This window comes from Geotrypetes seraphini, chromosome 1 (genome assembly GCF_902459505.1).
Source record: "Geotrypetes seraphini chromosome 1, aGeoSer1.1, whole genome shotgun sequence".
Taxonomy (NCBI): domain Eukaryota; kingdom Metazoa; phylum Chordata; class Amphibia; order Gymnophiona; family Dermophiidae; genus Geotrypetes; species Geotrypetes seraphini.
Window position 1 is genome coordinate 63,901,433 of NC_047084.1, and position 23,208 is coordinate 63,924,640.

Consider the following 23,208-nt stretch of genomic DNA (forward strand, 5'->3'; position numbering starts at 1 on the left):
ATTTCCAGGAAAGAAATACATATTTTCCAGTCTAAATCTTCCCTTCGATTTGCCTAAACTTTAACTTATGGAACATTCACCAACAACAGTTCAGAGTCGGAGTAGACTGTTCTGTGCCTATCTTGGGCAGGAGCTTCAAGGCATGAGGAACTGTTTAATTAACCAAATATATTCTGGTTAGTAGATAAATTATTCTGCTTGCTTCTTCCTTTGTGTAGTTGATGTACTTGAGTTTAAAAAAAAGGGTGGGGGGAGTAGGGTAGGGCGGGGGGGAGGGGGTTGGGTGAATTCCTGAAGGAAAAGTCCACAAATAGTCATTAAGTTAGACCCAGTGTGGCAATTATGTTCTTACAAATTTTAATGTGTTCCTTTAATAGAGGACATATGTGTGGAGTCGTAACAGATGGCATGGCCTATTTATATGTGATTGGAGGAATTGCTTTTATAAACTTTAGGAAAGGCTATACAGCAATGATCCTGGTACCAAAGAAATTGTTCCTTCCCTTTCGGATAGCATTCAAAATCTTTGTTATCATTCTCCAGCTTTACTATTCTGGTTTACCCTCATTTTTGTTTATCGTGCTTATCTCTAGCCTAAACTCTTCATTCCTCACAATAGAATCTTTTGGGCTAGTCTTATGCGGAACATTATTACATGTTAAACCCCCCCATAGACCGTTATAAAAGTCATCTTTTTTTTAGTCATGACTGGGATTGCAATGCAGATGATAACACATAACTGGAAAAATCATGATCGTCTTAATTTCTATTTTTGGTGGGCAAATTTATGCTCCGCATATAAGAATGAGAAAATGAATGCAGAATTATTAGGACATGGTCATATATTTAAATTGGTTTGGGAACCATTGACGTCTTTTATGAATGCAACATAACTGGTTTCTTTAATTTGGTTTACTTCTATTCACATCCAGGATAGGTGGGAGGAGGGAGGGAATACTTTAATATTATATAAGATAAGAATTTTGATAGTATAAATATGTATTTATTTGGAAAATTAATACAATATTTATTTTAAAAAACCAAACAATAGAATCTTTTGGTCATCCTATCACATCTTCAGTTGGGTCCTATTGGGCCCTGCAATTTCCCACATTGTCCTTTTATTGTTTATTTGTTAAGGTGCTTAAATACCACCCTTTGCAATACCATCAAGGTGGCTTTTACATTCCAGTACTCTTTAAGTATTTTTCCCTATCTGTGGCAGTGGGCTCACAATTTACTTAAGGTATCTGGGGCATCGGAGGATTAAGTGACTTGCCCAGGGTTTATACATTAACCTACATTACTCCTATGTCTTATTTTTATCTTTCATTTATTGTAAGTACCTGCTTAGTATAAATTATTCTCATTTAGGCCTAATTTTATCTATTCTGTTTTCTGCCCTTCCCCTCCTTGTGAAATCAACTATTTGTATTATCAGTATTTGCTAGTAAGTATTTGGCCAGCAGCAATGCTTTAGGGATTTATTCCTGGTATTCCTGCGACTTTTTTTTTTTTTTTTTTTTATATATAATTCATATTCCACATATCCTACAATTCTATGCGCATTACAAATTTATTCAGGTACTCAAGCATTTTTCCCTAACTGTCCCGGCGGGCTCCCACTCTATCTAGTGTACCTTGGGCAATGGGGATTAAGTGACTTGCCCAGGAGCAGTGCAGGATTTGAACCCACAGGATTCAAATCAGGGTGCCAAGGCTGTAGCTCTAACCACTGCACCACACACTCCCACATCTTCACCATTTTAGTTTGAATTCTGCTGCAAGGTTTGTTGAGTAAAAATGATGGCTGCTATCAGGAGTTAATGCATGTATGTGTGTCCATTAGCGAAGTTTTCTGTGAGAGAGGAATGTGTACAGACATAACAGGATGCCAGGGCCAATCGTTTATTTATTTTATTCATTTTTTATTTAGTCATTTATTTAACCCGTCCTCTCAAAGGAGCCCAGAACGGGTTACAGGAATACATTCATAGTATGGGTAGGATAAATGTTAGTGAGAAATACAGACTTTACAGCATTTACAGTATAGATAAGGGGTTTTAGCATTTATAGTAAAGACATAACATACAGACTTAAAATACAGACTTAGTAGGCATAGGGTGGATTAAATTGCAGCGTTTATAGTGTAGGTATAACATGGAAGTAACATAGCTTTCCTAGCGATGGGTGTATCTTTGTTGTCGGAGAATGTGGTGGTAATTCAGGTTATATTTGCGGTGGCCTGCGAGTTTAGAGATGTCATTTGGTGTATTAGGCGAGCCTTTGAGATCCATTTGTCCGGGGTGTAGACGCGGGTTGTTAAGGAGCTGGGTTTGTAAAGAGAAAGGTTTTCATGGCTTTCCTGAAGTTCCAAAGACTGTCTAGTGATCTAATGGATGGGGGGGTTGATGTGCCATAATCTGGATATGTAATGAGAATAAGAATGTCTTCGGGCTGTCTCAGATGTGAGCGAATGGCCAGGTGGCAGGATCAGCCGTTTTTCTGTTTGAGATCTCAATGATCGGTTGGGGACATAAGTTTGTAGTTTTGATGCTATGTAGTTTGGTGTCATCTTGTGGAAAGTCTTGAAGGCTAAATCAAGGCTTTGAAGGCGCATCATGTTTGGATAGGCAAGCCAGTGCATGGAAGTTAGTGCAGGGCTGACATGGTCAGAGAAGCCCAGGTTTTTTAGGAGTCAGATTGCAGAGTTTTGCACTCCTTGGAGATGGGAAAGTGTTTTTGCTGGTAGGCCCACTAGTAGAGCGTTGCAGTAATCTAGTCGGGTTAATACAAACACGTATAGTAGCTGAGCAAAATCGCTTTCTGAAAAATAGCCACGGATGTACTTTAGTTGGCAGAGGTAATAGAAAGAGGACAACACTATTTTTGATACATGGCTGATAGCGACAGGTTTGAGTTGAAAATCACACCTAGGCTGCAGATGTTGTCTTTGGTTTTGAGGGTGTCATTTCCCCAAGAAAGAGATGGGCGGGGGTAGGTGCAAGTGACCTTGTGTATCCAGAGAAGTTCTGTTTTGATGCGTTTAGCTGAAGTTTATTTGCAGTCATCCAGTTTTTTATTTCTGTTAGGCAGCAGTGAAGTTTTTTAGTTGTGCATCTCGGTGATAACCTAGGGGGAGGTAAAGTTGTATGTTGTCTGCATACGAGTGGATTTTGATTTGGTATTTTTCTGCGATGACAAGTACTGGTTTGACATATAGGTTGAAGAAGAATGGGGATAATAATGAACCCTGGGGCACCCCGTAGCATAGAGGTTTTGGTTCTGATAAGGAGGGCTCCAGTAGTACTTTCTGAGACCTTTCATTCAAGAAGGAGGAGAACCATGCCAGTGAGACATCATGGATTCCGATCGAGTGTAGTCTGGATAGGAGGAGTGAGTAATCGATAGTATCGAAGGCTGAGATCTGGTCTAGGAGGACCAGCAGTGCGTCTTTTCCCTCATCAAGGATTTTCCAGCAGTCATCCACGATGTCTAGAAGCACCTTTTCTGTGCTGTGGTGTTTCCTAAATCCTGATTGGAAGTTTGAGACGGTGGTGTTTATTTCCATGAAGTCTGGTAGTTGTGTGAGCACTATCTTTTCTAGTATTTTTGAGACAAATGGGAGATTTGAGATTGGTCTATAGCTGCTTGGATTGTCCGGGTCCATAGTGGGGGTTTTTAGGAGTGGTCTTACTACAGCGGATTTCCATCTCTGTGGTATCATGCCTGATTGCAGGGACTCATTAATTAGGGGTAAAATGGAGTTCAGGAAGTATTCGTTGGTAGCTAGAAGTGTAGTGGATGGGCATGGGTCTAGGACTGAGGTTTTGGGGTGTAAGGAGACTATTGTACTTTTTAGGTCGTCAATGGAAACTGATTTGAAGCTGTTGAGAGTTTCTATCTTATATAGGTTGTTGTTTTGTATAGTTTTCAGGATGCTTGGCAGAGCTTTGGCGTCAAAGGATAATCGTATATTTGATATCTTCTCGTGGAAGAAATTTGAAAGGGATTCACTATCTAAGTTTGATTTTTGGATGTGGTGTGATCCTTGGGAGGCAGTGAATAAGTTTTTCGATAGTGAGAAGATGGCCTTTGATTTGTTTGGGATTTTGGATATTAGGTTTGTGAAGTATGCCTTTTTTGTATCGAGTGTCGTTAGATTGTATTCTTTCAAGAAGCTTTTCCAGGTGGATTTGTCCTCGGCGCTGTGTGTTTTGCACCAGGTTTTTTCTGCTTTCCTGACTTTCCTTTTCTGTTCTCTTAGGCTGTCTGTGAACCAGGGTGACGAGAAGGATCTTGTGTTTGTCTTGACTTTTTTGACTCTTGCTAATTTCTCGTACAGTGACTTTATACCAGAATACAATGCCTGTGCCTTTTCCTCTAGTGAGTAGGTCATGGAGTTTTGGTGTAGGTCCATTTTGGAGATGTCAATGGATAAGTCGTGAAGGTTGACTGACTTTGGGTCGAGTGTGGTTGTTTTTAGTGAAGCTGGGTTTTCTATGGGCCCTTTGGTCTTAACATGTAGATTGAACGAGATTATGTGGTGGTCAGTCCAGGGGACTTGAGTGCTTGTTAGTGGGGTTGATTTGTTGTCAAGTAGCGGGCCTTTAGAGATGAAGATCAGGTCTAGAGTGTTCCTAGAAGAGTGAGTGGGGGAGTGGACTCGTTGGATGAAGCCGAGGTCAGACAGCGTCGTTGTGAATTCCCTTGGTGTACCGGTGATTTCTGGGTATTCCGCAAAGTTAAAGTCTCCTAGGATGATAATTTGTTTGTGGTTGACTGAGAGGTTGCTTATAATAATTATTAGTTTGTCAAGTACAGATATTGGGGAGGAGGGGGCTCTGTATATTAATATGAATATGGTTTTCCAGTCGTGGCCTATTGAGAAAATGAGGCTGTCCAGGCCTTCTAGTGAGATGGAGTTTATGTCTTGGGTTTAATTTGGATTTTGTGATAGCTGCCACCCCACCCCTTCTTTTTGTGGGGCGGGAGCATACCAGGGCTTGGAAACCTTGAGGGCACAGTACACCCAAGGTGGCCGCTATTGGCCTCGTGTGCAAGCAGTTTGTCAGATCTCCATAGCGGCCTTGGCCTGTGATAACAGGGATGTGGAGAGCCATTATGGGAAGTATAAGTGTGATAGCTGAGAAAGGGCTCGATGTATTTGACTGGGGGACTTGGGTTCTGGCACAGTTTAAGCCCGGACCTGCTTGGTCCGCACAAGGCCCACCTGCTCGGCAGCCCTTTTAAGGGCTGAAGAAAGAACGGCTGGCTCTGGGAAGAAGGGGCGGGGTTTCCCACCAAAGAAGCAGAGTTTAAAAATGGAAGTTCTTGGAGCAATGAGGGGGATAGCTGACCTCCCTTCCCCTCACTGTGCTGGAGATTTTAGCTGCACGCTGTGAAACACGAAGCCCTTTAAAGGGCTGAAGAGAAGAAGCTGGCTCCGGGGAGATTTGCATACCTGTTACTTCCATTATATGCATATCTCTCTTATGCTTATTCATTAGGGATATCTTGAAAACCCGACTGGCTAGGGGTCCCCCAGGACAGGGTTTGGAACCACTGATCTAAGGAGTAGCGGCCGGGGAAAGAAGAGCAAGCAGTGGTTTAAGTTAGATGCACCGTGGAGAGGTAGTACACTGCTGGATATGGATAAGACATTGCTGGGCATGAAGAGGGCTTAGTAGGTAGCAGTGGCATGAGGTCAGGAGGGAGAAGCAAGGGAAGATGGCAACAAGGGGGAGGGATGAAAAGGAATGACAAAACTAAACTGTGATTATGAGCTTAAAGGAATGGTAGCAGCCACAGCAGCGGTGGGCAACCATCTTTGAGGGATGCAACCTAGTTGGGTTTTCAAGATTTTAACAATAGATATGCTTGAGATTGATTTGCATATACTTCTTCCATCGTATACAAATAGATCTCAATATTAATTGTAGAAATCTTATAATATTAATTGTAGAAATCTCATTAATATTAATTGTAGAAATCTTGAAAAAACAACTGGCTTGTAGTCCTGAAGGACCATGGTCTCCCATCCCTGAGCTAGAAGATAAGGATCTTCATCAGCAGGCTCTAAGGCAGGGAAAGAATAAACCCAGGTGCCTAGTATTTGGAGTCTGCCATCTGCTCTAGGTCAGTTGAAGGAGCCATGATGCAGCAGGGGGAAGGCCTCGGTGGGGAAGGCCGTGAAGCAGCCCGTTCAGAACACTGCCGCTGCTGCTGTTTTTTGGAAGCCTTGGAGCGGAGGTATGTCGGTCTCACAGTGGGAGGGTCGGTGGGGCTCTGCTGCAAAGGGGGATGGGAGGGAGGGATAGAAAGATGCTGCACAAGGGGATGGTTGAGAGGAAGAATTGGGGTGGAGGAGAGGAAGGTAGAGATGATTGTTGTACAAGAAAAAAATAAGACATCCCTAAAAATAAGCCCTAGTGCATTTTTTGACCCAAAATTAATATAAGACACTGTCTTATTTTTGAGGAAACAGAGTATCTGTGACATAGCCGCAATTCTATAAATGGCACTGCTACATGATTGGCGCACAAATCTGTGCCACTTTTGTGGGCGGCTACAGATCAGAAGGACAATATGCTCTAGTTACAGACTCTCTCTACTCTTCAGCTTTGCTATACATGAGATGGTGTATTTTTCCTGCCTTTTTACATTTCACTATTCTCCTGAGTTTGTGGGATGAAGAACAGAAAATAACATTTCATCATTGCTGGGAAATTGCATGAGCTACGGTTTTTGGGAATTATTTGCCAAATGATCGGCCTCCTCATCCCCTACTTCAGTTTTTATTGTGCTTCTGCTCCTCTTTCCCAATAATATTATATTTAAATCGGCAACATAAGAAGGCCTTGTTTTCCTGCTCACCTTCCAGCTTGAGAGGTTCAATCTGCAGTTAATGTTTATCAGCAATACTTCACTTCCATGGCTGCCTCAGACCCAGGTCAAGAGAAAATAATCCAGTACATCAAGTGCATCGGTGCAGAAAGGACAAAGTACTTAACTCTTCAGCAAAAATGTTTACCACAACTTTTTCTTATGCATATTTCCCCAGAGTATCTTGCTTTTGCATTGTATCTTCTCCTCTGCCTTCTGCTGTCCCCACACACCATCTCTTCATCCAGACTGTTGTATTGACAGTCACAGGTAGTTGGTAGATTTAAAATTGATGTATGCAGTTTAACCCTTTCAGGACCAAGGGACATATTTGTCCCATAACTTTAAAATCCTATAAATTTTGATTGGGATAGTCTACAGTTCTAAATTTGATATGTACGGATTCCATAGGATACTGCCTTTATGTAAACAAACTGGTTCCGACATTCATTCATTAGCGTCGTTGCCAGATTGACGAGAAGATTCACTTGCCACACTGTCCATAAGCCAGAAGTGTGATTTTTTTTAAAAAAAATAATGATATTTCACAAAAAAAATCAATTTTTTGGCATCTGCAAGCCCTTTTTACCATAAAAATGTCGTCAAAACCACAAAAATTGGCCTATGATCCTTATGGTCCTGAAAGGGTTAAAAGCACTTTCCAGATGTAAAAATAGTCAATACTTGTCGGTTTTTAACAAATTAGTCTTGTGTTTATAAGATATAGAGGGGGAGCGGCCTAGTGTTTAGGGCTGCAGCCTCAGCACCCTGAGGTTGCAGGCTCAAACAGAGCGCTGCTCCTTGTGACCCTGGGTAAGTCACTTAACATTCTATTGCCCCAGATTATGAGCCCACCAGTACAGATAGGGAGAAATACTTGAGTATCTGAATGTGAACTACTTAGGCTATAAGTAGGGTTACCAGACGTCCAGATTTTCCCAGACAGCTCGGCACTTTGTCCGGGTTTTGAAAAGCTTGGAACAAATCATTATTGGGCAAGAGGGCATCTGCGTATGCACGGAAGCCCTTCTGCCCAACGAGAGCAGGCAACCGGGGAGGGGGGGGGGCAGGACTAGGGCATAATGGGGTGGGGGTTGGGGTTGTGTGAAACTGGGCGGGTCTGGGGGGCAGGTCTAGGGGTTCAGATTTTTCAAATGGCAACATAAGGAAATCTGGTAACCCTAGCTATAAGCTATGTATAAATGCTAAATAGATTACTATGAAGTCCAGAGCCGAGTTTCATAGTATGGTTATTTGTTTTATATATTTTCAGTGTCCCCTGATGAAGGCATCTGTTGATGCCGAAACTCGGATCCTTGTTGGGGTATTTTTTGTTCTCTGTTTGTTGCTCCCCACGAAGCATGTTTGCCCTGCTCAAAGCCAAGTTTGGACATTATGCGGGACATGCACAAAAATCCAGTAGCAAACATGACCATTTTCAAAACAGAAAAGCATCTATCTTTTTGTTTTGAAAATGACCATTTCTCAGATGTGATTGTCTTTAGTGCATCTATCTTTTTGAACCATTAACCCCCCCATCCAAAAGAAAATCACACAAAACAAGCCATTGGGATGTAGGAGGGGGCAGCATTTTTAGTAGACTAGCTATATAGTACATCCCAGCAGAGGCACTGCAGTGAACTTCACATATTAAGGCCCAGGTACACATCTCACTGTAGCCCCCTTACATGGTATACCCTCCAAAACCCACCCGAACCCTACTATACCCAAAACCCTTATGGCTACAGCTATCATCTACACGGAGGTACAGTAAAATATGGGTAGGTTGTGGAAGGTTCACATATTCCACCATAAGTGTAGTAGTTAGAGTGGGGTATGGACCTCAATGATTGACTACACCACCCACTAGGCTACTCCAGGAACCTACTTGCTGCTTTAATAGGACAGATATATACTGGCAGGTATATACTGTTTCACTAACATCTGTAGGACTTAGAGGGGGTCGGTGACCACAGAGAGAGTGTGTATGTGTTGGGGGGATATCATGCCTTTCATTCCTCTAGTGATCATATGGTGGTACTGAGCAAAGATGAACTAGTGTCATTGAAGCTGTATAGTAGCCCTCTGTTTTCATGTTCACATCAATATTTGAGAACACCTTCAAGTGCAATGAGTTCCCTACAAAATCTGATACTTCCTTCTGATACAACCTTACTGTATGGTCCACAGAGTTTATAGAACCAGGCCACACTGGGATTTGGTTATCACAAAAGAGAAGGGCTGAAAAAGAAAGATAGGCTTACTTTTAACGCACTGTTCAAGGCACCTAGCCAAGAATTGCCTAATTAATACCCACAGTCTGTGCCTAAAGATGTTTCTTTGGGTTTGATGACACCTTCATTATCTCATGTGGATCAGCACTGTCAGTCATTCTTAGACTTTATGCAAGGAATTTGGAGTGAATGGAAAATTTATTAGCCATGATTTCATCCTTTTGAATGGGATATCCCTGAGAATGAAACCTACTTCTGTTTGTCTTACACATCAAGAGCAGAGCATAGGTTAAGGTTGATGGCTTCCCATTGACTATCGGGGACCATCTCTTTTGGGCTCTTTCATGCATGATCCAGAACTATTCTTCCAGCAAGTTAAAATTTTCTGAATCATTAAACCTAATACATAAAATAACTTAGCCTTTGCTTTATTTAACACTGCAGCCAAGGCCGCAGACCTATGACATCAGAGCATTTACCTTGCCGGCCCGCGGTACAAACCTCTACCACAGTTTTGTAAAAAAAGCTCATAGATAGGAACTTAAAAAAAGTGGAAAGAGTGATATTACAACATTAACAATCCAGAGATTTTGCATATAGTGGAAGACAGACTACCAAAATGTCAAAAACAAAACATTAAAATGATCCAAACTAAAAATAAATGTAAAAAATAAAATAAATAAAAATTTGAGTTCCAAATTATTCATAAATTTTATTCTACAACTAAGGAGACTAGAAGGGTATACTTTTACCTTATGAAAATTGCCCCACTGAAATTACATGTATACTAAATCAGAATAAAAGTAAATAAATTCATACCATTGCAAAATCTAGGGGCTCCTTTTACGAAGCTGCGTTAGCGGTTTTAGCGCACACAGCTTTTTAGTGCGCGCTAAACCCACGCTATGTGGCTAGAACTAACGCCAGCTCAATGCTGGCATTAGCGTCTAGCGTGGACAGCAGTTTAGCGTGCGCCATTACGTGCGTTAAATCGCTAACGCAGCTTCGTAAAAGGAGCCCTAAATGTATGCATATAAGACAAAATCCGGCCATAGTTCCACTCTTTGAAACACCCTGAACTTGACATGGATGAAAGTATATGTGAAATATTCCAAATTGAGCCAATCTAATCTGAGTATTTATAATCTGCTTAATCCCTGATTTTGGTTCATAGCGGCTTACAAAAGAAAGAACAGAACACTGATAATATTTTTAAAATATAGTAAAATGGAAGAAGAGTATAAAATCACAATAAATACTTTTTTGAAATCGTTAAGTTTTCAAATACCAAAGAAAGGATAAGAAAATTTCCATTTTGTTGACATTGAAAGGCTATTTGTTGACATGTACAGCTTGAAATACAAAAGACCTTTCTAGTTGACTTTTTCATATGTACACATAAGAACATAAGCAATGCCTCCACTGGGTCAGACCCGAGGTCCATCGTGCCAGCAGTCCGCTCACGCGGCGGCCCAACAGGTCCAGGACCTGTGCAGTAGCCCTCTATCTATACCCCTCTATCCCTTTTTCCAGTAGGAAATTGTCCAATCCTTTCTTGAACTCCAGTACCGAACTCTGTCCTATTACGTCCTCTGAAAGCGCATTCCAGGTGTCCACCACACGCTGGGTAAAGAAAAACTTCCTAGCATTCGTTCTGAATCTGTCTCCTTCCAACTTTTCCGAATGCCCTCTTGTTCTTTTATGTTTTGAAAGTTTGAAGAATTTGTCCCTCTCTACCCTCTCTAAGCCCTTCATGATCTTGTAGGTCTCTATCATGTCTCCTCTGAGTCTCTGCTTTTCCAGGGAGAAGAGCCCCAGTCTCTCCAATCTTTCAGTGTATGAAAGGTTTTCCATGCCCTTAATCATTCGTGTCGCTCTCCTCTGGACCCTCTCAAGTATTGCCATATCCTTCTTAAGGTACGGTGACCAATACTGAACACAGTACATCTACAGTAAATAAGAGGTACATAATTAAGAAGCAGTCTGTGGATCTGTGTATATTTTTTTCCTGCACATATTCTTCCAATGATATTTTAAAACCATTTATTAAAGTATTAGCTACCTTGGCTTAGAATTGTGAGATAGAAGAGGAGAGCAAACTTCTTCAGACTGCGCTGGAGTTGAACAAGATTAGTGCCAGAAGAGTGAACTTCACGATGGTGCAGCCTGTGATTTAAGCAATCTGGGTCAATTCAGATCTTCTTTAAAATCCTGAAATTTGCCTTCTACAAAGAAATGGCTTTTACTTTTCTAAACTAGAAAGGAAAATTTTGTGTTACTTTTATAAACTTTGTTTAACTAAAGTGTGAAATAAATTCCAGCAATATTAACTTTTTAATAGTCTGTGTTTACCCTTTGCCCACACCTCAACCTTTGCTCACTAACCACTCTTTCTGTAGAGCATCTGTGTACCAACGCAGTAAGAACTCTGTGCAAGGTAGGTTTATTAGTTTTTAAGACAGGTTATATTTCCTTCTTTTATATGTATACAGTTTATGGCATATTAGGGCTAATTAATCCATCTGGTCTCCTTAATTATATAAATAAACATACAGTACAACTTATCATACCTAATCCTTTCTCCTTGTCTTTTATTCCCAAGTTCTCACCTCTCCTCGTACCATTGTCTTATATAACTATCACAATCTTGCTCAAATTTTCTAATGGGGTTCAATTTGCCATTGCAGCTTCTTGTGACTGGAGCGAGCCACTTAACTCTACATTGCCCCTGGTACAAAGTAAATACCTCCTTATAATTTATAATCTGCTTTGATTGTAACCACAGGAAAGGAGTAAATCATTTCATTTTATAAATCTTTTTTATTTAAATATTTAACATAAGGAAATACAAAAAGAGATCATGCGATAGAAATGATACATATATCATCATAGATGCAACAATGGAGCAATAAGCATCTATGTATATTGAATCAAAAGGAGTAAATCATAATCCGTCCCCTATCCCTTTCCGTAATAGCTGGAAAATAAAAACCAGCCAGTAAACACTCGCAAGACTATTAAATGTAGGAAAAAAATTGAAATCCCTTTTCATTCAAAGTGTGTGTGTGTATGTATGTATGTGTATATGTTTATCTATAGATAGATATAGATATAATTTCAATAAAATATTCAGCCTCTTCTAATGAAGTTAGTACTATGTTTGTTTTATTTTGGATTCAATATTTTATTCATTTTTATTGTTTTATGTCATATTTCAAAGTGAAGTGTTATAAATAAATAGATTAAAACTTGTTATGCACCAAAGTTGGATTCAGAGGCCCTTTTCCAAAGCTGCAGTAAGCACTAATGCATACTTACCATAGCAAAAAAAAAAAAAAAAGGTGTTCCACGGGGCGCATTTTGCATGTATTACCACACACTAAAAAGTACAATTTTTTTTTTTTGCACAGGGGTTCTGTCTGGGGAGGGGAAGAGAGTGGGCATACAACATTGCCATGCACTAACCAATTATCGCATGCTTAGCACATGAGCCCTTGTTACCTACAATCATCATAAAATTTTGTACCCCTGAAATCTGTAATGAAAATTAAGTTCATTACTGCAAAGCACTTATAGGACATCAAAAACAAGTTACAGTGAGAATGAAATAAGGTACAGAATTTTAGATTGTTTTCATTCAACTATCATTATGAAAAGCAGTGTTGTGGAAATAGGGTGATAACTGTTGCAAGCTGAAGCATTCTTATATTCTTATACTATGGGATGCAAAGAACGTAAGCACAGATACCTTCTCTGCATCCTATAGTATAAGAACATAAGAATAGCCTTACTGGGTCAGACTAGAGGTCCATCTAACCCAGTATCCTGTCTTCATGATGGCCAGTCCAGGTCACAAGTACCTGACAAAACCCAAATAGTAGCAACATTCCATGCTACTAGTCCAGGGCAAGCAGTGGCTTCCCCCAATAGGCCTGTCTCAATAGTAGACTATAGACTTTTCCTCCAGGAACTTGTTCAAAACTTTTTTTTTTAAACCAGCTATGTTAACTGCTCTTACCACATCTTCTGACAATGTGTTACAAAGCTTAACTATTCTCTGAGTGAAAAAAATATTTCCTCTTATTGGTTTTAAAAGTATTTCTCTATAAATTTGAGTGTCCCCCTAGTCTTAAGAACATAAGAACATAAGAAATGCCTTCACCGGATCAGACCCTAGGTCCATCTTGTCTGGCGACCCGCACACGCAGAGGCCAAGCTAGGTGTTCCCTAATGGACACCTTGTTCACCCGTATCCCTCAATGTGATTTGCAAGAAGGTGTGCATCCAACTTGCCCTTGAATCCACTTCTACTTGTTCTACACCACTCAGGATTTTGTAGCCTTCAATCATATCTCCCTTCAGCTGTCTCTTTTCCAAGCTGAAGAGCCCTAACCTCTCTAGTCTTTCCTCATACAAGAGGAGTTCATTCCCCTTTATCATCTTGGTTGCTTTTCTTTGAACCTTTTCTAGTTCCACTATATCTTTTTTGAGATAAGGTGAACTGAACGCAATACTCTAGGTGAGGTTGCACCATGGAGCGATACAGAGACATAACATTTTTAGTCTTGTTTACCATCCATTTTCTAATAATACCTAGTATCCTGTTTGTTTTTTGGCTGCTGCTGCATCTTTTTCAAGGATGCTGATCCCCAGGATGGGCCCTAGCATCTGGTAACTGAGTTGTGCTATTCTTCCCAATTACTTGCATCATTTTGTATTTGTCCACATTAACTTCATCTACTATTTGGATGCCCAGTCTTCCAATTTCCTAAGGTCTGCCTATAATGTTTCACATGCATTTTAACAAATTTGAACTGTTTAATGTCATCTGCAAACTTAATCACATCGCTCGTCATTCCAATTTCCAAATCATTTAGAAATAAGTTAAATAACACCGGTCCCAGTACAGATTCCTGTGGCACTCCACTATTTACCCTCCTCCATTGAGAAAAATGGCCATTTAACCCTATCTTCTGTTTTCTGTCCAGTTAACCAATTCCTAATCCATAACTGAACATTGCCTCCTATCCTATGGCTCTTTAATTTTCTCAGGAGCTTCTCATGAGGAAATTTGTCAAAAGCTTTTTGAAAATGTAAATACACTATGCCAACTAGCTCACCTTTATCCACATGTTTATTCACCCCTTCAAAGAAGTCAAGTAAATTGGTGAGGCATGACCTCCCTTTGCTGAACCAATGCTGACTCTGTTCTGTTAAATCATCAACTAAATTTTTTAGTTACTGTAGAAATCTATTGATGGTATTTTCCTTGTAACTGAGTCAGCATTTGTCACCTTTCTGTAGAAGGGCAATTCTTTAACATAGGTGCTAACGTTCGTGTACATATTATACTCCAAATAGTTAGATAGATAGATATGCCAATATTCCGCCTAAGCTCTATTCTGTATAAGTGCATTGCATCATTCATAGCATGTATATTACAGGTAAACATTCACATAGGCAGAGCATGGGCAAGGTTCACACTTAAACATTTGTACACTTATATATGCTGCCCAAAAAATCTTTGCCAACTAGTGTGGCACTAATTAGTGTGGCACTAATTGTGGTTCTATAAAAGTTAGGAGCACTGTATAGGATTGCACATAGTGCCACATAAAGCAGCCTTAGTCATCACTAGGCCTCCTAATCTTATAGGTGCACTATATTTATGCCAGGATTTTCTTGACCACAAGGCCTGCGCCTAAGTTAGGCACACAAAGGCACCTAAGTCAAAAAGAGGCGCCTAAATCAAAAACATACCCGTGATCCTCCCCCCTCTCCATGCCCACTTTTAACTACACGCTTTGGACTAGGCACCTACTTTTTCTAGAATTGTGCTTTTCAAGTTAGGAGCCTAACTTAAGTCCAATTAATGCCAATTAAACCTATTAAGTTAGGCGCCTACATTGGCTAGGCGCATTGATGTATGCACCTAACTTTAAGTGGATTTTATAGAATTTGGAGGTTATTGAATGCAATTATATGCATATCTGGTGCATTAAAAGATATGAGCAATTGCATCAGCACTGTGGCTGCTGTAAGTGGTCACTCCTGAATATTGCATGCGTATCTTACCTGCCATGTAGAACTGGACTCTAGCCGGTGATCTATTACAGAGCTAGCATAAGTTATATGTGCCTAAGTGTACTGTAAGTAATGTGCATATGTTACACATCTAAATATATGCCCATCCCATACTCTGCTCAGTGCACCAATGTACACGCTTACCTATAAAATATGTGCTTTTTCAGACATGCATCTATTTACAGAATAGCACATAAGACATGCATCTATTTACAGAATAGCACATAAGTGTATATCCAGCATATCTTCGCTATGATCAGTCTAGTCTCTAGAATAAGCTCTGTTATGTAACCTATTTGTTGTCATGACTAGTCTGCTTTCAAACGATTGTGAATGTCTACTTGTAACCCATTCTGAGCTTCAGGGAGAACGGGATAGAAATAGAAATGAATAAATAAATATGTGTGTATATGCTAGTATTCTAAATACTTTCATGCATAATTGGTGTGTAAATGTTAGCAGCTATCCTTTTCAGAAATACCCCCTTTATGCCAAGATTATCAGACTTCTGATATGTTGATGTAGTGCCCCGAGCCATATCATATGCGCAGAACTTCAGCTAAAGATTCAACAATACACAGGATGTGATTCAGAGTCGGTCCACCCTGGTAATAATGTGCATGAGTGAGATGGACAAGATGTTGATAATGAGACTTTACTTCAAAAATAGGTTAATGAAATTTTGTGGGGATTTGGTTAGGATTTTTCCGGATGTATCTAGGACCACTCAAATGAGGAGGAAAGAATTTCTGAAATTGAAGGATAGAGTTTTGGCCCTGGATGCATCCTTTTATCTGAAATTTCCCTGTAAATGTCTGGTTAAGTTACAAGATATTGAGTACGCCTTTTGGGATCCTATACAACTACAACAATTTTTAGTTGCAAGAGAACAGAAATGAGATTTCTTTCACCTAGCTGAGAATATGAGGAGAATTAATTCAAATAATATCCCATTTTAAGGAATGATTCAAGGTTCTCTAGTGCGAACCGAGAATTATTGTCCTTTATTTTTCTTGAATTGATTTGATTTAAAATAGCAATATGTGCTCCCCATTAATGTGGGCTTAAAAGGAATTATGTATGTATGGTTTGATTATGTATTGTTTTATGTGTTTAGCTTTTTTTCCTTTGGAATTATTGGATATTGTAATGTATTCAAAATTTATAAAAAAAAAAAAAAATAAAGATTCAACAATAAATTACTATTGTATACCGGGATCCTCAGATTGCCACTGGGTTAGCATAACACCTTGCGGCTACAATCCTCATTAGTCCTGTATATCACTTAAATTCTTCTTCTTTTCTTTTATACTTAATTATTTATTCATCTAAAAACATCATTCGTTAATATTCCTTTTTTAGGTCATTCAGACTTAGCTTATATTGAAGGTTCTGTCACTGACTTGTTCCCCTCACCCCCCTCACCGACGCATTTCGTGTACTTGCTCAGGGTCGGGGCAGACTGTCTATGTTAGGAACTCTAAGCCTTACTGTGGTCCTTAATGCTGAATCGCCTAACATAGACTGCCCTGACCCTGAATGGGCATCTTTAGTGGTTAGCGCGATCTAACACTCTTAGCGCCCTTTGCCTCCCTACAGTGGCCAGCGTTTCATGGTCTATGACCACCTCATATTTGGGTCTTTATTTAGAAAAACAAATTAATATAAGGGAGTCAGTACATCAAAAAGCTTTCAGGCTTGAGCATAAAGGTGTTCCAATATTTCATAAGGAGCGTTGAAGGTTTTTTTATACCTGTGATATGTGTGTGTGTGTGTGGTAGAGCCATTGTTGCTGACACTCCATGATCTGAGGCTTTTTCCTTCTCTGCTATGAGAGAGTATTCACAGCGGTTATTTACAGTATTTTAGTGGAGAAATTTAAATTTAGTGTTTATGTTAGGTTTCCTCCACTTCTTAATATTGATTTTTCATAGCTATTTTATAAAATACTGTACACAAGTTCATTTCAATTCTTTGCCCCAACTATTCCCCCAGGAATGCTCTAGATCAGGGGTATCAAAATCCCTCCACGAGGGCCGCAATCCAGTCAGGTTTTCAGAATTTCCCCAATGACTATGCATGAGATCTATTAGCATACAATGAAAGCAGTGCATGCAAATAGATCTCATGCATATTCATTGGGGAAATCCTGAAAACCCAACTGGATTGCGGCCCTCAAGGAGGGACTTTGACACCCCTGCTCTAGATGGATCTTCAGCCTTGTGCCTTTCTCATGGGTAGCTTAAGTTCCCCCTCCAATAGTCCAGCTTTTCTCCTTCCCCATCCCCCTAGGGCAGGGGCTAGGGTAGGGGTAGGCAATTCCGGTCCTCGAGAGCCGGAGCCAGGTCAGGTTTTCAGGATATCCACAATGAATATGCATGAGATAGATTTGCATGTCAAGGAGGCAGTGCATGCAAATCCATCTCATACATATTCATTGTGGATATCCTGAAAACCTGACCTGGCTCCGGCTCTCGAGGATCAGAATTGCTTACCCCGCCCTAGGGCAGACATGGGCAACTCCAGTCCTCGAGGGCCAGAATCCAATCTGGTTTCCAGGATTTCCCCAATGAATATGCATGAGATCTATTTGCATGCACTGCTTTCAATGCATATTCATTGGGGAAATCCTGAAAACCCAACTGGATTCCGGCCCTCAAGGACCAAAGTTGCCCATGTCTGCCCTAGGGGGTTCATTTTCCTTTTTCCCTGTCCTTTCCCACACATTTCTAGCAACTCCTCATCTCCCAGCTTCCACTCACCCCTCCTTCCACTCAACTGTCAATGCTGCTGTTGCTATGTCACCATCAAGTCTGCCAAGGCCTGAAGTACTAAAGTTAGAATAGCTAGCAGTGCAGTGCATTTAGTTTCTATCTGTGGTTCCCAACCCTGTCCTGGAGGACCCCCAGGCCAGTTGGGTTTTCAGGATAGCCCTATTGAATATGCATGAGAGAGATCTGCATATAACGAAGGTGCCAGGCTTGCAAATCTGCTCCATGCATTTTCATTAGGGCTATCCTGAAAACCCGATTGGCCTGGGGGTCCTCCAGGACAGGGTTGGGAACCACTGGAATATATGTTTGCTCAGTCCTGCCATATTCTGCTCCCTCCAAATTTCTGTTTCAGAGGTGGGTGAGAGGCAGCAGGTTGATGCTAAAGACCTCACATACCAACCATGCTGCTGCTTCCTAAACATAGAAAAAGAGAAAGCCCTCTTTGCTTTAAACTCTAAATTTTAAATTAATGTTATGTAGAAAAGTTTTGTATTATCGCCCTCCTCATGTAGTTTAGTGCCTTTATCCTAAACTTCCAGCAGCTATGTTCTGACTCCCCTTTTGTCCTATATGTCTGCCATAATTAGTAAGCTCTTCTGAGCAGGGACCATCTCTTGTGTGTACAATGTGGAAAGGCTGCACTATAGAAATAATAAATTGTTGTTGCTGCTGTCATTCCCTGTGTTTTATAATTATATGTATTTATTTTGATTTTTAGATCTGATTATGCCAACCTGTTGAAGGCTGTTTCCAGAGGTTTTCCTACTAAATTGGAACCATCACAGTATTTAATGATTGTAGAGTTGTGAGACTGGCTGCCCATCATGTCGACAGAAGTAGAAACTAGTGTTAACGTCCAGCCTGACTTGCCTACAATAACAAAGGTTCCAACAAAGAAGGAGAAAAAGAAAGGTATGAGAAACCTTCTTCCTGTGTGATAAGTCTTCTGGCGCCTTAAAGGTTGTCAGCATCTTGTGAACCTAAGAATATAAGAAGAGAGGATAGGGTTAAATGGTTAACTTTTTCAACGGAGGAAGGCAAATAGTGAAACACCACAGGGATCTGTGCAGCGTCAATCAGAAAAGTAAACAGGATGGCATGAATTATTAGGAAAGGAACAGAGAATAAAACAAATATAATAAGCTTGTTATCTGATGCTTAGTTAATCTCTAGAATTTATTGCTATAGGACATGGAAAAAGCAGTTAGCATAACTTGGTGTACAACATGTTTTGTCACATTCCTGGCCAATTTTCTATTTTCTGAATTAATGACTAAAAATTAGGGCATGAGTTCTTACTGCAACCTATTTTATAGGTGGTAAGTCCCTAATTTTATAAGAAGCACCTGCCGTTAGGCACCTAGATTGGCACTGTTAATTGAGCAGTGACATTAAAAACCAATTTAAAAAAAAATAATTTTGGGGTGGCCGTCTAAGTTGGTAAGCACCATGTAGGCATCTACAACAAGGCACCTACCCAGGCCTAACCAAAAAGTAGGTGTGGTTAGGGACTGAATTTGGGCATTGAATGTATTAAGCACCAGTAGACACTTACCTTAGGTGCTGGTATTTTAGGTTAAAAAAACCACAAAAACCCTGGCCTAATGGCCTGGCCAATTCTACAAACAGTGCCTAACTTTGAATGACACACTACCGTTTCCCTAGGCACCTACCATTTTAGGCACCATTTATAGAATCAGGCCCCAGGGGTAGGGTTCCCATAGTTTGAGATGCAAAAACACGAACACATGGCCCCCACCCCTACAAAGCCTCATCTCTTCTTCCTGTACCTCCGGGCCACGTCTGGAGGGCCTCGAGCAGGTGCGGATACGTGTGATGTCATCCGTGCATGCTCAGAGGCCCTCCAGATGCGGCCGGAGCTTGTCGGGGTTTTCCAAAACCAAGACAAACTGCCGGGTTTTGGACAGTCAGTCCGGGCGCCTAGACAGTCCTCTTAAAAAAAGGACATGTACGGGTTTCCCCAGATATCTGGTAACCCTACCTAAGGGCCCATGTGCTAATCCTGCACTAATCAGCATGCAGTAGCATCGCTACACTAATTGATTTGCGCTGTCATGCCACCTCCATGAATAATAAAGGAATGACTTTTGGTGTGCGATTTGTGCCTTCAGATTGAGCTTTTACTGCATCCTATGGTAAGTCCTTTTATGATGTGACAAGCACACGCTAGCGCTCACCTCAGCTTAGTTTAAGGAGCCCTAAGTGACCACAACTAAATGCTACTGTTGTGCATGTAACTCGTGATTCTAGAAGCTTAGAATGTAAACATTTGACATGGTCCTTGATCCAGTCATGCCTCTCCCATGCTCACATCCTCTTGCAGTTATGTGCTATAGAGTTTGAGCACTAAATTTATAGAATGGTACTGTGTAAAAATTTGTGTTCTTTAATATTAACGCAGCTATAGTTATTGTTTTATATTTGTTGAATATCTATAAATAAAATTTTAAAAAAATGCCAACTGCCGTTATGCATATACAGTAACTATATAAAGAAAAAAAAAAAAACCTGTTGAAAACTTTATTCTCTTAGGCTTCCGCGACTGACATCTTGTTTGTTGCCGTTTTCTTGGTCTTGCTGCATTTGGTCAGGTTCTACCTGACCACACACAGCGAGACCTAGGGAACTGCAGCACGCAGTTGAAACCAACTGAAATCTGATGCAAATTTTTATTTTAATTAGGCACAGATCCCCTTATTCTGTTACACTACATACAAATTCCAGGAATGCCCTGAAAATTGCAGGAGTGCCCCGATCTGCCCGTGGCTGTGTCCCCTATTTTGATCCACATATAAAATTTATTCTTAGATCCTGATTCCTAAAGACGCACTTCTAAATTTAATGCCCATTAATATTAGTGCTGCCAAATTCGCTGATTCAAATCAATTCACAGATTCACTTCAGTGAATCAATTCATTGTCTAAGAAAATCGGACCCACCGATTCATCAACCAATGCCCCCTCCCCCTCCCCATGAGACCTGACATATCTCCAAGGCCTCCTAAAGCAGCAGCGGCAGAGTACAGCCAGCAGCGGTATTGTTCGGAATAGATACATAGAAACATAGAAATAGACGGCAGATAAGGGCCCTCCCCTACCTTTCTCTGTGAATAGATCCCACGTGTCTACCCCATTTGGCCTTAAAATCAGGCACGCTGCTGGCCTCAATAACCTGAAGTGGAAGACTATTCCAGCGATCAACCACCCTTTCAGTGAAAAAGAATTTCCTGGTGTCCTCATGCAGTTTCCCGCCCCTGATTTTCCACGGATGCCCCCTTGTTGCCGCGGGACCCTTGAAAAAGAAGATATCTTCTTCCACCTCGATGCGGCCCGTGAGATACTTGAATGTCTCGATCATGTCACCCCTCTCTCAGCGTTCCTCGAGTGAGTATAGCTGCAACTTATCCAGCCGTTCCTTGTATGGGAGATCCTTGAGTCCCGAGACCATCCAAGTGGCCATTCTCTGGACCGACTCCAATCTCAGCACATCCTTACGGTAATGCGGCCTCCAGAATTGCACACAGTATTCCAGGTGGGGCCTCACCATGGATCTATACAATGGCATAATGACTTCAGGCTTACGGCTGACGAATCTCCTGCGTATGCAACCTATGATTTGCCTTGCCTTGGATGAAGCTTGCTCCACTTGATTGGCAGTCTTCATGTTCTCACTGACGATCACCCCTAAGGCTGCTCATAGCCAGCCCCGCGAGGCAGGCCATGAGTAGTCTGTTCAGAGCAATACCACTGTTGACTGTCCACTGCTACTGCTGTTTTAGGAGGCCTCGGAGGTATGTCAGATCTCACGATGGGAGAGTCAGTGTGTGCTGCTGAGTAGGGAAATGGGAGGGAGGGAAAGCTGCTACTTGGGGGAATGGGTGGGAGGGGAGGAAATCATTAGTCTTCTTGCTCTATCCATCCAATCTCTGTCAATCCTTTCTTTCTTTCTGATCATTTACCCCCTTCCCCAAAGTGTATGGGATATAGATTCTGTAGCAAGGAGAAAGTGTTCACTTTTAAACACATTCTGGCACCTGCAGTTCCTCTTCCTTTTCAGCCTGTTAATATACTGGAAGTAAGTGTGAGACATTTTTTGGGAATCTGTAAGTGCAGATGTTTTTTTTTAAATTCATTCATGTTAAGCTTAGGCAATTAATCATTTCAGAAAGCATGCAAATAATAGCAGTGTGGACATGCATTTTTGGCCAACATTACAGTCCAGCCATACTCTGTACAGTTGCGCCACCATTTCCTATATATGACTAAGGTAACATGAGTAACTTTGAATGTTGGAAAATGGATTAGATAATGAGGGAGCCAATAAATTCTGTGGCTTAGATTAAAATAGACCAGAAATGATTCATTAAAAACTCATTTTGCATCCAATTCTCTATTCTGTTTCTTGACTAGATTTGTAATAGCAAATATTTTTTATTCACTAGCCTATTTGCTCTAGTTGAAATGATCCCTATGGGGCTCATAATCGAAAGAGAAATACGTCCAAAAACGGGCCTAAGTCGGCACTTGGACGAACATTTCTCAAATACGTCCAAATGCCGATACTAAAAACGGTTTTGGACGTATTTCTAAACAACCTAAGCCTTCATAGTGCCGCTGAACGACCAAAGCTAAACGGAGCGTTTCGGGAGGAGTGTTGAGGGCGGGAGTTGGGCGGGACGTGGGCCGGCTTAGACTTAGTCGTACAGCATGTATAACCGAAAGTTATACAGCCCACCTTAAGTCACCAGATAAGCACTGCAAACACATAATACAGACCCCTACACACTACCCCAGTGATCACCAACTCCCCCCCACCCCATAAAAATATTAATCACACCTTTAAAATTCAGCCTCCAGACCATCATCACCTGGCAGCCTGGCATAGGAAAACCTAGTCGTCCAGCACAGAGGCAGCTTAAGCCATTTTGAGGGTGGGTTAGGGACTCATGGAGAGGAGGACCCATGCCCATAAGCCCCTGTAATCACTGCATTGATACTTAATGTGCACTCCCCTATACACCCCCAAAACCCTTTTGTACTGGTATATAAGTAGCTCCTGCAGCCATAAGGGCTATTAGGGTGGTAGATAAGTGGGTCTAGGGGATTCTAGAGGTGGTTTGGGGGGCTCACCATGACTTATAAGGGAGCTGTAGTGAGGAGAAGACATGACACATTTTTGTGAAGTTCACAGCAGTGCCCTGTAAGGTACCC

General features: G+C 41.0%; 1 protein-coding gene across 3 annotated transcripts in view; it reads left to right on the forward strand.

Moving 5' to 3' along the window:
- Window positions 1–23,208, forward strand: part of DAB2 (DAB adaptor protein 2) — a 163,015-nt gene that overhangs the window by 36,965 nt on the left and 102,842 nt on the right. For 2 of the 3 annotated variants that reach the window (XM_033932363.1, XM_033932381.1), the window contains exon 2: window positions 18,696–18,889. In XM_033932363.1, the coding sequence (XP_033788254.1) occupies window positions 18,802–18,889 (88 nt within the window). In that variant the 5' untranslated portion in view covers window positions 18,696–18,801. Of the gene's footprint in view, window positions 1–11,469; window positions 11,557–18,695; window positions 18,890–23,208 lie in introns of those variants that run through there. The other variant, XM_033932371.1, reaches the window with a different exon arrangement.